Genomic DNA, 13,610 nt, shown 5'->3' with positions numbered 1-13,610 from the left:
GCCAAAGTGGCTGATCACGGCCGAAATAGAACAGTTCACCTGACCAACCGCAAATCGATACAGCTTTCCGTAGCGGAATAAAAACATCGCCCACGCGATCTCTAGCGAGCGGTCGCGCACTCGAAGCCTCAAAAACACCTGGCTGTGCAGCGACCGAAACAACTGTGATTTCGTCGTTGCTCGTAGGGCAACGGACCGCAACATTCCCTGCGGCCTTCCACTTAACGTCAAGCCGCAGCATTTGTACGGCGAGCGCGCGCGCGTTCGCTCAAGCGAGCCTCGGGCAAAAGAGAGCGCCGCTCCCAGCGAAGTTGCGTCACTGCCCAGAGAGAACCCGAGCGCGTAAAAATTATTGCTGTTTACATAACCGTTCGTAGTAAACACTCGCGTCACGCGGCTGCATTCCGCGACTACAAATTGGCCATCCCGACAAATTTCCACCGCGGGTTGGAAGACCGCGGACGGGGAGATACATATCGATCTTCGGTGTCTAAATGCGGACCGACACATTCCAAGAAAGACTGTTTCCCAGGGTGCGAAACACGACCCGATTAGACTCCCTTTCTGCGGCAAAACGTTTAGCATTGCCACACGCGCTTGAGAGAACTGGAAACCGAGGGGAACTACCTGAAATAATCAACCTGGAAACTCCGATGCCCGCTGTACGCCCGCACCAGCCGCTACCTTGAGTCTTCTCTCGCTCCTCCACTGGCCCTGCGCGAATGGGCGGGGAGGGGAAAAAAATCAGGGCTGCAGCTATCAATTCTTTATCAATGACTCGTTGTGGAGCGTCCGCACTGATTGCGGGTTCGCGTAAACGTTTTACCTGTCAGAGTAGCAGGCGCGCCCGACAACCAGCTCGGCTGTGCGTGTTTTCGTCCCGTGTTTTCCTGCCGCTTAGCTTATGCGGAATCCATAGGCTCCGCTGATATCGGCGCCGCCCGCCACACACAAGCAACTGCCTGTCTTTTCGAGCGTCTGCGACGTCGTGGTTTTAGGCCGTCAGAGAGCGCTAGCTACCATGTACGCTCATATAAAAAGAATTTTAACTTTGAGTTCATTACTTGGTCACAGACATTTACAACGTATTCATTGCGGAAAATTCTCGCTCGCTAGGTTTTCCAATGAATCATAAATTGCGCGATGAACGAGTTACGTGATACGTTATGCAGCGTCCTCCTGAGACGACAGTCTTCAGCTATATTTCACAAAAACGTACTTTAAATTGTCGTTTTACGTCAGAAAATAAATTAGCTGCATAACTTTGTTGCCTCAATACTAATGATATATTAAATTATCGCTAGTTCGATTAAGGAATGATTCGGTGCGAAGGGATGCGTTGGAGAGTTCACCACCACGTCATCGACGTCATTACACGTGTTCTCCCCCTCTTCAGCAACATGGCAGCGTTGAGGTGTGTGGTGGCCGCGATTCTCTTGGCGTTTTTCGAACTCAGCTATGGTAAGTTTCGTTTTCTCACCGTCGCTACTTCTTTTTAGCGTCGCAACACTAATGTGCTTAGCCACTCAGCTGTAGTATGGTGTTAGTTTACTTGTGTTGCATTGTGAAAGCCGTTCAAGCACCACTCGCCGGTGGAACATCAAACACTTTTAAGTGCACATCGTGTCTATATTTCTCTTCCTTACGTAGTAGTTTGTTGAACTTAAATGTAAGTGGTGTTAAACAAACAGCTTATTCGTTTTTGGTAACGCGCTGCAGCTTGTGTACCTTTTCTTGGGCACAGCAAACGAATCTGTGCAGTCGCTTTCAGTTGTGGAGTTGATCACCTCCCAGGCTGGTTCAGGCGTCGAGGCCTTTTCGTGCAGTTTGCGGTCATATTAAGGCATTTTTGCTTCTTTAAAGAGATACCTAGAAGTCGTTGAAGACGGTGGCTTTGTTGTGTATTCAGCGTTGGTACATTTTTGCACGAACTGGCGGACACATACAACTGTCAGACTACCCTTCAGCTTCTATGAAGTATTTGGCAAGCTCTCCGAAAATTTTGTGTTTTTGTCATAAAAAACGCGGGCCCTTCCGAAAGATAGAGCAGTTTCGAGCTGATTCAGACCTAGCCTTAACAAGCAAAATTCTATGTACAGGATTAGCCAGCTTTTCACAGTTGACAGCAACGCTAGGTCACACACAGCCTAGCTGGCGCAAGGAGCTGATTCGTAGGGACAGAATTCAAGATCTCGGTGGCACTTTCGGACGTTTATCACAAGGCAAAGCTCACACTTGGAGCACAGCAGCATGAGCATCACCAAGGTTAGGCTATGGACAACGCAGAACTCGGTGCTTATGAATTTGTTACAAACAAAAGTTTTATCTCACTCAAAAGTGCCCCGTATGACCGAGTTATGGTACTGAAACAAGCGCCTTTTGGCATTTTCAAGGTCATCTCATTTTTCTTCCGACCCCTAGCAACTGGTTTTAGTGGAACTGGTAGGATGAATTGGAGAGTTAATCTTGCAGCTTTGGGTGACCCAAAGTGGACTTTTGCATACACATTGTCACGTTGTGCTTGCGTTCTTTTGTATACTGCTTTGGGCTTTTTTGTGTCACCAAGTTGCGAGTATGGGAAATTTCGTGCTCTCTGCTGAGTCTCGGTGATTAGTCCACCACGACCGACACGGCCACACTTCATAAAGTGCATGTTGTTACGTGTCTTACAGGTAAAGTCTGTGAGAACCCCGAGGTGACGCCGAAGGTTTACACAACCACTGATGGACTCGTGGTTGCAAACATCGCATTCATCGCGGAGTTCCACTTCAGGTGCAAAGAAAATGTGCAGGTAAGGGATACTACTGGCTTCACATGTCGTGTTATCGTGTAGTGGGTGGTCGCCTAGAGTTTCCTACAATATTTACTAGAGGGAACTCTGGCACTGGTGTCTATGGGAGCTGCAACGCATGGCGCTTCAGCCAGCATGGGAATGATGGGTAGTGCACGATTTGCCTAAACTTCGTTCTTTCAGCTCCGTTTATCTCCGCGTTGCCTGTATCCGCTTTGTCGCAAGACAAAGTTCAGCAAAAGTCAGCAGTTCCACTTCACCACTTTAACCTTTTTAGGCTCACCAATTCAAATCTGGTCACGAAATTCACAACGGTCTATTCTTTAATCCGAAATGAACACCAAAACACAACAATAAACAAAGCCACAAGTGCGTTCGAAGCCGTAAGCACGAAGATTAGCAAATCCGCATACTACCCATCATTCCTATGGTGGCTGAATGATTGCAGCGCCAGAGTTCCCTCTAGGTAATTGTAGGGAACTCTATGGGTGGTCGTATTAGGAATGAAGTTTATGCTCTAGCTAGTACTGTAACTGGTACTGTGTTTCCAGTTGCCACAATAGATAGAATGATTATACATTAACATCGACTGCTGACCCAAAGGCCACAGGATTGAATCCCGGCCTTTGGGATTCAGTTCTTTAAATATTCAGTTGCTTTAAATGACTCATTTTGATGTACCCACCCTAGTGTTCTCTATTCATCTTGCCTCGATGTTTTTTAATGGCCACATAAATGGTGTTACGGTGACTCAGTAGCTGCGGTATTGCATTCTCGAGTGAGTACTTGTTGATTCAATTTCTGGCCATAGCCCGTTGCACCACAAGGGAGGCTGACTGCAAAAACTTTTGCATTTATGAATTCAGATTAAGTTAGGGCCCTTCATTACACCATTCCTCATAACCCTCCGTTTCAGCAACAGGGTGTTCAATGGCGCAATTCAACGTTAGGGAGTTGTGTTTAACGATTCCTTGTAACTTTTTAACAAGCCGTATGGCTATGCTGAAATGCAGGATTGGACTTACTGAAGGAAACTCAAATCTTCATTATTGACTATCTCGTTATTATTTATAACATTATTTGTATCATCTGTTCTAAATGTGAAAACTTTCAAATGTGTAGCTCAGTATTTAAAGCCAGTATAAATGGGATGTTTGCATTCATGGTGATTTCAAGATGTTTCCTTATTCAATACCTCAGTTTATTTTGTACACTGTGAGTGCAGCTTGCCTTTCAGCTGGTTGTAACACTGTGTGCTCACTGAACTTCATCTCAATCTCCCACTGCAGTGTTTGAAATCATGGTATACCCTTGCAAAAGCTCTTTACTCTCTTTGTTGCCTGATAGTGTAACATATATTTTGCTTTGTCACATTTCAGAATATCCCACTGTATGCGGATGTGAAAGGCAAAATTGTCCCAGTGGTGAAGTCTCCTGAGAGCAACGATTACCAAGTAAGCTGGACGGAAGAACTGAACAAGGCCCAGTCCGGAGACTACCTGCTCAGGGTGTATGACGAAGAAGGCTACGGAGCACTCCGAAAGGTAAGAGGCGTTTTTAGACACACTGATTTTGCTTCTATAGGGCAGGCATTAGAAAGTCATGACATGCAGCTTATCACTACCATCTAACATAAAAACTCACAATCATTGCATTCTGCCAGCATGACTAATGTACAAAGCAAAAACTTGCTGGTTAACGAAGTATGAAATAAACGATCAGGATTGCACACTGATTCATGAAATAACAAAAAATAATGCCATGACATTAGGATACTTGAAGACGTTGGTGTGGGTTAAAGAGCAAATCGGATGCATGCTATCCTGGTTTACATTAAAGGGATACTTAAGTGAAACAATGAATCAGTTTAGTCTGATAATTAATACTCTGAAAAAATAATCGCTAGTTGCAGCATCCTAGGTCTATTAATAGAAAATAAAATAAAAGTCAAGGTATCGTTTTTAAATTTCATGCCGAAATCTCTGCTTGTGACTTAACTGATTTCAAAGTATTTTTTCGCATTTTGACGACATTGGTTCAACGAAATATCCTGAAACTTAGTATGCTAAGACTAGGGCCCCCTCAGAGGACGATGTATTTCATACGGTCAGATTAGGAACTATGTAGGCCCTAAAAGGTGTCGTCAAAATCTATGACATCATAGCGATTGGTTTCGGGATGTTGAAGGTGGCGTCACCACCCGCATTTTCTTTTTGCGTGTTTTCTCACGCCAGGTGTGGTGATTTTCATATTGTGAAGGCGTAATTTACTAATACGAGCAAAATCACTTTTCTCTTTAGTATCCCTTTAAGAGAAAAAATGCCTTTGGTGAGACATGTGACATGCACTCAGCACATTTAGTAAGAGTAGTAGTATGATGTGTGAGCGCAGATGTGTGGTAGGATATGCAGGACGGCAAGCGCGGTCGACAACATTACATACCATGTAATGAAATAAGAAAATCTGTGGGCACAAGATGGTGTCAACTGGTTCAAGATAACTGGAGCATGCGGAGGTCATTAAGAAAGGACTTTGTCCTGCGATGGACTATGGGCTGATAATGAAAACATGAGCGTATCTTTGAGATGTGATGGCACACAATTTTGTACTTCTAGGCCCAGCGCACAGGGGAAAGTGCCCAGGGTGTGACTCCTCTTTTCACCATCAATGTGCACCATCCGGTGAGTACTCGCAGACTTTTCTATCGAGGCTGTACTCTGTAGGTATCCACTGAGTGTGCTTTGTGTTTGTAGCGTTCTACTGCTCGCAGTGAAGACACTGGTTCACTTGCCGACGGCATTGCATTTATTGATGGAGTGTGGGGGGGTCAACAGCCATGAACATTCGAAGTTGCTTATGATGACTGTCACTGCTCTGCAGCACATTTTTGTAACTAAGCATTTGTAATACATGAACTGTCCGAAAAAAGAAAGAAGGAAAGCAGATGATTTTTCAAGGGCTCGTTTATCTTTGTTAGACACAATATTAATGAGAACTAACAGACAATAACGCCAAGGAAAGTACAGGGGGTGTTATCTGTAGTATTTAGAATATAAATGTGAAGAAAGTAAAGTGGACGAAAAGATGACTTGCCGGTCCCTGCCGGCGGCAAGTCATCTTTTCGTCCACTTTACTTTCTTCACATTTATATTCTAAATACTACAGATAACACCCCCTGTACTTTCCTTGGCGTTATTGTCTGTTAGTTCTCATTAATATTGTGTCTAACAAAGATAAACGAGCCCTTGAAAAATCATCTGCTTTCCTTCATTCATAGCGAGGGTCTCGTCCTGGCAGACTTAATGCCTTCAGGTAGTATGCGAGGGATTATTGGTCAGCTGCCAACTCGTATAAAGATCACGTGCTACGTGACGCCAACAGGCAAAAAAAGAGTGTTCCACACTCGCCGCCATGGCTGCGATTGGCGCTGACTAACACTCCTAGGTTTAAATCAACATATATACCCCAGAAAGTGGACGGGAGGATGACCGCCGCCGTAGCTCAGTGGTAGAGCATCGGACGCGTTATTCGAAGGTCGCAGGTTCGGTCCCTGCCGGCGGCAAGTCATCTTTTCGTCCACTTTACTTTCTTCACATTTATATTCTAAATACTACAGATAACACCCCCTGTACTTTCCTTGGCGTTATTGTCTGTTAGTTCTCATTAATATTGTGTCTAACAAAGATAAACGAGCCCTTGAAAAATCATCTGCTTTCCTTCATTCATAGCGAGGGTCTCGTCCTGGCAGACTTAATGCCTTCAGGTAGTATGCGAGGGATTATTGGTCAGCTGCCAACTCGTATAAAGATCACGTGCTACGTGACGCCAACAGGCAAAAAAAGAGTGTTCCACACTCGCCGCCATGGCTGCGATTGGCGCTGACTAACACTCCTAGGTTTAAATCAACATATATACCCCAGAAAGTGGACGGGAGGATGACCGCCGCCGTAGCTCAGTGGTAGAGCATCGGACGCGTTATTCGAAGGTCGCAGGTTCGGTCCCTGCCGGCGGCAAGTCATCTTTTCGTCCACTTTACTTTCTTCACATTTATATTCTAAATACTACAGATAACACCCCCTGTACTTTCCTTGGCGTTATTGTCTGTTAGTTCTCATTAATATTGTGTCGAAAAAAGAAAGGGAATATAAGCTGCTTCCTTGCATATCACATTGCATGTGATATGCAAAGAAGTGGCTTATATACAAACAGGGCTTCTATTGAAAGGAGGTGCTCGTTAAAGGGACTGACAACCAATTTTTATAGTAGTACTTGTTTTCTTTAGCGCAACGGAAAGCTTACCTGTGGAACATTTTAATTATGAAATGATAATGCGGAAAATGTTGTGAAACATTCAAAAGCAGCACCGCTTCTCGGTGTTAACTCCTGTTACTTCATAATGATCATAGAATAAAGCAGGGGTGCCTTATAATATACAGACTAATTTTAAGCGAGAATCATGGTGCACCTAAACAGCAGACTACATACAGCAATCCGAGCAACTCATTCGAGCAGTATCAACGCTTGACCGCCAGGTAATGCAGCATGCCGGTTTTTGTGACTTTTAAATGCAATTTAAAATACAACTGAACTTCATCAATGCTTCTTTTTGGGCAAGTTGCTTCATCGTGAAATAAGGAGGTACAGTTGAAGCCTGCAATAACGAAATCGGCAGGGAAATCACAAAATTTCGCTTTTGCGGGAATTTCGTTGGCGTGAGAATGCGGCAGAAAAGACATGGAATTTACAAAAAACACATTTTATTTCCAAAAGTCAGTAAGTTTGCTTTGGCAGGCCTTACCATGCAGCAATTTCATGCCTCTCGATCGGGAATCTCGTTTGCCACGGCGCAAAGTTCGCCCCATGCACTGGTCAGTGACGGCGGCACTGCGCTGTCACCAGTGCCGTCATCAAGTGCGCCTACAGGCGAACCTTTTTCCGGCTCCACTGGATCAGCGCGGAATCGTGGACAGGGCGATGTCCATTTTTTTCCTGCCCTTTTCCACCTCACTGATGATTGCAGCCTTATCTTCCAGCGTGATGAACTTCCGCTTTTTCGTTGGAGGCGGCATCTCCACAGGCAGCGAAATCGGACGAAGCAATCGCAACACACAGGTCACGTTGCACCAAGCGACCAAGCAAACGCTCCACAAATGGCTCCACACACGCGACCATGTGCGTGCAAAGCCGACAAAGCCAAGCACGGAGCCAAGCCAACGAACGAAACTCCATGAGTAGTGTGGATTTGGCTACGTAGTCCGCGATAATGAGCAGGTGTTTCGGCAAGCCATCATCATCATCATTGTCGCCAGCTTTAAATTTTTTAACATGAAAGTGTTTTATGCCGGGATCCACCAAGACTTCAGTGACGTATTTCCGTCACGGAAATGACGTCGAAAAAATATACACAATCAGATGGCAAAGAAAAAAAGGTACTGTCAACGGGCATCGAACCCACGACCGCTCGGTCCGCAACAACAGATGCCGGGCATGCTATCCACTGCGCCACGGTCACAGACTGTGGAGGACTTACCAACGCGCCTTTTATATCTACCACTCTCCCGGTCGGCTGGGTGGTGTTAACCTCTGGGAGTGGTAAGGTAAAGTAATTCGTCGTTGCTGTGGCCTCCGCGACTAGCACCTGCAACGCGTTACGCGTCCGTCCCATGTGGCGCGTTTTCAATAGAAGTTGAATTTTGTCAATGCCTTAACACACTGCGAGGTGGCGGCCTTTGCCCAAGCGTCGTAAAAGCGTCGGCCTCGCTCAGCATCACGCTAATACAAACCAAAAATAGCTCTGCGACGCGCGCCTGCCTCACCTGGCTTTAACCCTGCATTCCCCGTTGTCGCGCTCGCCCCGAGAAAAATCGCGGCCGGGCTACCGGGGCGACACGACGCGCTTTGCGTTTCCCTCTAGTGCGGCCGTGGGTGTTCAATCACATTTCAACATGCCGCGGGATGGCGAACAAGCTCTGCGTCCAATATGCGACGCTCTTCTGGCTATCACACCTCGTTCACTCATTACGCTTTCACCGTTTAACTACTACAGCTACCACAAGGGTTTGTTTGATCATTTAACATGGACGTTAGTCGTCGGGATGGAGATGTACCACCAATCATCAAAGTGGGTGCATGCACGTTAACCGGTGCTATAGCTGCCAGACGTCAGTATACATTGGGCAAACTCTCTTATATATCAATGTACGGTAAACATTCAGTTACTTCTGTAAGGGCACGCTTTACTTTCGTGTTATTCCGATTCCTTTGACGGAGCGATCAACCATCTTTTTTTGTAAACAATGATGGCAGTTGCTTCTCAAGTGCGCTGTAGCGATAGTTTTGCACAATTTAAGTGTAGCATGAATGCATTTTAGCAGTTTTCGAATGTACTAGTTAATGTTGCGAGAGTAGATTATTTGCGCACTTGTGTTTTAAAAAATTTCATTAATAAGGGACTGCGGTATGAATATCTTTCGTAGTCGCGAGTTACGAAATGCATTGACTCCTATGGGTGTTCGCTGGTGCTCCGAAAATATTTCGTTGCGGTGAGAATTTTGTTCCCTCTGGATTTCGTTATTGCGGGTTTTGACTGTACCAGTGTTAACGGACACCTACAAGAGAGATGACACATACACACAAACGTACGTCTTCGTCAGCCAGCGCCTGTGTGTACGGGTCATCTCTCTTGTGGGTGTCTGTTCGCGCTGGCACTTCCGCATTTTAATTAAAATGCAAATCTTATTCAAACTGTGAAAAGAATGCTTGATTCTGTCACTAAAATTCAGTCTTTCCACTTCGGACACTGGTTGTCATATTGGTTGTCAGTCCATTTAACCACAGACATATTACAGGTTGATCTCGCCAGGCTGTTTGCGCTTAGTGGAGCTTTTCATAACTGGCACTGCCACCAGGCTGAGTGTCTCGCTCAATGCGTGGATTATATCATGTGATATGGCCAGCTGTGAGGTTTTCTTCGACTGAAGCTCCCTGTGACGACTCGCCCGCTTGGTCAGCCACCGAGCATGCTCATTTATTTATTGGCCATGCTGCTGGTGTGGGTGTTTCAACACACTGCAATATTTATAGTTATGTATTTTGTGAGAAAGAGAAAGTGGTCGTTTTACCAATGGTAGCTAGCTTCATTTCGCTTCATTTTACCTACTCTAGCTCAGTGGACCCTGTTATATAGTATATGCAGGTGGAATTAAAGAAGCTCCTAGTAATTCTTTAAGACACATCAATAAGATTCAAGTGAATCAGCCTCAAACAGCAGGCAGTAAAAATATTGTCGGCTTAAGACCACTGCACAGAACTCCATGCAGCTTCCTCTGCAGTATTCAAAGGAATGCCAGTTTACTCTTGAATGCTGTTTGTAACTTTCATTCTAGTTGTAGGGCCTCGCTGCTCAACACTTCAGTGATATAGCAGCAGTCTGTCTGCAGCAGTGGCTGTTTCGGTTATTTTGTATCAGTTGTCCCTTTGTTGATGAATACTTATTTTGCACAAATGTAATACAAATTACCCTGTGCAAAGAATGAGCTCAAAGAACTATGCAATCAATACCTTTTCCCCGCTTTGTTCTTTATAAATAAAACCACAGATAGCCCAACTGCCGTACAAACAAGTGAAAAACAAAAATAGAAATCAAGGAATTTGTGCGAGGAAGCTCAGTGCTTTTAGAGTACTGCATTTGAAACCATGCACCGCATGGTCCAGTATTTATTTATTTGCTTTTTTTTAAACCAAAGTTCCACGTCAAGTAAAAATTACGACTTGCTTACAATTGTCTCTGAACATAGAAAATATATTTGTACGAAAGAAAACTGGAGTTTTATAGCTGGAAAATAACTTTTTTAACTATCCACATTTTAAAACTCTTCAGCATATCGCAGATGTTACTGTACACTGTGCATCATGTTTACCATGCCTACATCAGAATTTCAAGGTGCCCAAAGGTCGCGGGATCAAATCCCGACCGCGGCGGCCGTATTTCGATGGAGGCTCTTGTACTTTGATTTAGGTGCATGTTAAAAAACCCCAGGTGGTCAAAATTTTCAGTGCCTTCCACTATTGGCCGCGAGATCAAGCGGAGTCGCCGCCTGGCGGCTACTGGCTGAAGCACGCCTAGTGTGGATTGCTCCATGCGTCGTCTGCTAGCCGCGTTGTGTTTGCATGTGCGCGTACGTCATGCAGGGCCTCAAAAGGTGGTTTTTCCCGTTGCATTGGTGCAACTTTAACCGCTTGTACGTATACCTAACACGATGTAAAGAAGCATTTGGCCTTGATCGGCTCTATATGTACTGTAATAAGATCAGTGAGTGCACTTGTCGAGAGTGCTGTGTGTGGTCGTCGTACCGTCCGTTCACGAGAGTCATATCAGTGTAGGTGCCGCTCTGTGGTTCAAGCGCATTACAAAGTGCACTTGGCGTTGTCCTAAAGATGAGAAGTATTAAATCTCATGTGAATATAGCCTTTTAGCGGCTCGGTGGTTAAAGAAAAGGCTCTCATGCATTTGCGCGTTGTGGTTAGGTGTACAACTTCGGGACTGTCGTTTATAGGTTACGCGACGAGCTTTAGTTGTGTACGGTCCTGGTCCCATTGCAGAGAAATATTTCTGTCAAGTCACGTCTGACACTTCCAGGGGCGTAGCCAGGGGGGGGGGGGTCTTATCTGGACTTAAATACGAAGCATTATTTGGGCAACTTTCCAAATGCTAATTTAGATCTGTGTCGCCACAATCCGCTCGCATGCGAAGCAGCGTTCTGAAGTGGCCTGTATTTGTAGAGGAGGCTGTGCTTTCTATAATCCATGGGACCACTGTCTCTATGGCCACGGAGAGCCAGACCTTGCCGCCCGCAAAAGAGAACTGTCTCAACAATAAGCTGTAACTTCCTTCGGTTCTCTCTTATTTGAATTTGCCTGCCATGGTCCAGTTGATCAACACTGGGCACACATCCTGAGAAGGTTTGAAGAAAATTATCGGCTTCCAGCTGAGCATCAGTGTGATATTTAGTGGCTTCGTGTGCACCGAAGACTTCGAGGGCGTGCTTCCACTTTTGAAATGGTTTGGATACGAGGGCCCCAGTGCGCTCATATTGGCCCTTGCCAACCTCACTTCTACTAAAAAGGGCACACACTCGGCGAAACGCACCCTCTTGAAGCGCTGAGTAGCTGCATGGTTGAAAAAAATCTTGCAGAAAAGGCACCTTCCAGGACCTTTCAACTGTCTATGGCATTGTCGTGCTCGAAAAAAATACATTTTAGACGACATCCTGGGGGGTTTTCGGTGAAGGTGGTTATTTCGGACGGCGGTGTATAATAGAACGAAAAACAGAAACATTTTCAGGGGGGGGGGGGGAGGTGGCGAGGAGGCTGAAGCGCAATAAGTCCCACCTACTGGGTGACGCCCCTGGTCGGTGGTGTATGAGAGCACGAAGAATTTCGGAGGGGGGGGCTGAAGCCCCATAAGCCCCCCCCCCCTGGCTACGCCTCTGCCCAACACTTATTATCATATCTTTTTTGGCAAGTGCATTTAGGACACGATGTGCGCCACGAGTGGGACATTTTGGATATTATCTCGACACAACATCAGAGAGTCCAGAGTACAATCAACCACTAGTAATCAAACTACTTGCGATAAAAAAAGAACCTTCCGTGCATCACAAGATGTAATAAAATGTTGCTTGTTCGTTTCTGTTTAATTAATGAAAAAAAAAGAACCTCTTGGCATTATCGTGGGGGATGACGCGAGTGGTTCAAAAGTTCTGTTTTCGTCGAGCTGTGCGTCTCGGTGGTAGTTTCGTTATCACATACTGCTGCACGTGCTTGGCTCTCGCTATTTTCACACTGTTGATACTTTACTGCTGCTGCTGGCGAAGCTAAGCTCCATTACAGTGAGCTATACAGTTTCGGAGTGCCCCGTGGCTGCGTCTTGGCAAGGTTGATAGCCGCTGTTGCGCAAGAAACCGTAGCGTTGGCGGCCGGGCAGTAAAGGCGGGCAACGTTGGGCACGGCAACTGCTACGTCAAAAGGCCCGTTCAGGCGGCTGATTTGAAGTGTGCTGACGCCGTGTGGACCACTAAAACGTGATTTTCTTTCAAAATAAGCATTTTCTTTGCACGAAACAAGCACTACAAGGTTTCTGGAACGCTATTTCAACAATCAACGTCGACATAATACTTGCCTTTAGTGTCCCTTTAAGCTTGCTAGGTATGCAGTGTGCAGTTTCGTTTTTGCTGAAGTTGTATGCTTTCGTTCTCTTTTATCCAGGGTACCTACCGTGGCCCATGGGTCCAGAGTGAGTTTGTGGCTGTGTTGGTTGCTGCGCTACTGTGGTACTTTGCCTACAGTGCGAAGGCAAAGCTTCAGTCATAGGACTTTTGTACATGCATACGTTCATGTTGTTTCATCATTTCTGTCTCCCTTTTATCTTTCCTTTTTTATATACAAAAATAAAGGGATCCAGTGGTGCCTAACATGTCTCTCTTCAATGAATCCTGGTATTCTTTCTGTGTGTAGTGCTGAGTTATGTTGCAAGCTAGTTAATGTGCTGTGTGTGCAGTTCACATGCAAAAATTTGTGTATGTGCATGTGTGTGTTTTACGAAAAATTATCTTACAAGTTAAATGTGGCTTAATGCCCAGGTCGTCTTTTTCTAGCTAAGCCTTGTGCATGTTTGTGGGGCGAAATGTGAGAACACTTGTGTAATTACTTGTTGGCGTGCATACAAGATGGTACTATAACACCATGTGGTAAAAATTAATGTGGAGCCCCGAGCTTTGGTGTCTGCCTAACATTTTGTGCACGTTGCGGGCACTAAATA

The 13,610-nt window shown here is 45.4% G+C and overlaps 2 protein-coding genes across 6 annotated transcripts in view; one reads left to right on the top strand and one right to left on the bottom strand.

The window, feature by feature from the left end:
• LOC119396231 (synaptophysin-like protein 2) overlaps nucleotides 1-952 on the bottom strand; it is a 35,647-nt gene extending 34,695 nt beyond the window's left edge. For all 5 annotated transcript variants that reach the window (XR_007416570.1, XR_007416572.1, XR_007416569.1 and 2 more), the window contains exons 1-2: nucleotides 827-952; nucleotides 628-714 (exon numbers count right to left, since the gene is read on the bottom strand). The gene's annotated coding sequence lies outside the window, so the exon portion shown is untranslated. The remainder of the gene's footprint in view (nucleotides 1-627; nucleotides 715-826) is intronic.
• A 356-nt stretch (nucleotides 953-1,308) lies between these two features.
• LOC119396234 (translocon-associated protein subunit delta) lies at nucleotides 1,309-13,263 on the top strand. Its single transcript, XM_037663358.2, has 5 exons — nucleotides 1,309-1,461; nucleotides 2,673-2,791; nucleotides 4,171-4,335; nucleotides 5,407-5,472; nucleotides 13,058-13,263. The coding sequence occupies exons 1-5, from the start codon at nucleotides 1,317-1,319 to the stop codon at nucleotides 13,160-13,162; spliced, it is 600 nt and encodes a 199-aa protein (XP_037519286.1). The 5' UTR covers nucleotides 1,309-1,316; the 3' UTR covers nucleotides 13,163-13,263.
• Nucleotides 13,264-13,610: the final 347 nt, after the last annotated feature.

The sequence above is a fragment of the Rhipicephalus sanguineus genome, chromosome 6, assembly GCF_013339695.2.
Source record: "Rhipicephalus sanguineus isolate Rsan-2018 chromosome 6, BIME_Rsan_1.4, whole genome shotgun sequence".
NCBI lineage: Eukaryota > Metazoa > Arthropoda > Arachnida > Ixodida > Ixodidae > Rhipicephalus > Rhipicephalus sanguineus.
This window is presented reverse-complemented; position numbering and strand designations above follow the sequence as displayed.

What these genes read in the sequence shown, in the direction of transcription:
- LOC119396234 (XM_037663358.2), top strand. Translation starts at nt 1,317, where the DNA reads ATGATTCGGTGCGAAGGGATGCGTTGGAGAGTTCACCACCACGTCATC. An exon ending in GTTTTTCGAACTCAGCTATG is followed by an intron (nt 1,462 to 2,672) that starts GTAAGTTTCGTT and finishes CGTGTCTTACAG; the next exon opens with GTAAAGTCTGTGAGAACCCC. An exon ending in CCATCAATGTGCACCATCCG is followed by an intron (nt 5,473 to 13,057) that starts GTGAGTACTCGC and finishes TCTTTTATCCAG; the next exon opens with GGTACCTACCGTGGCCCATG.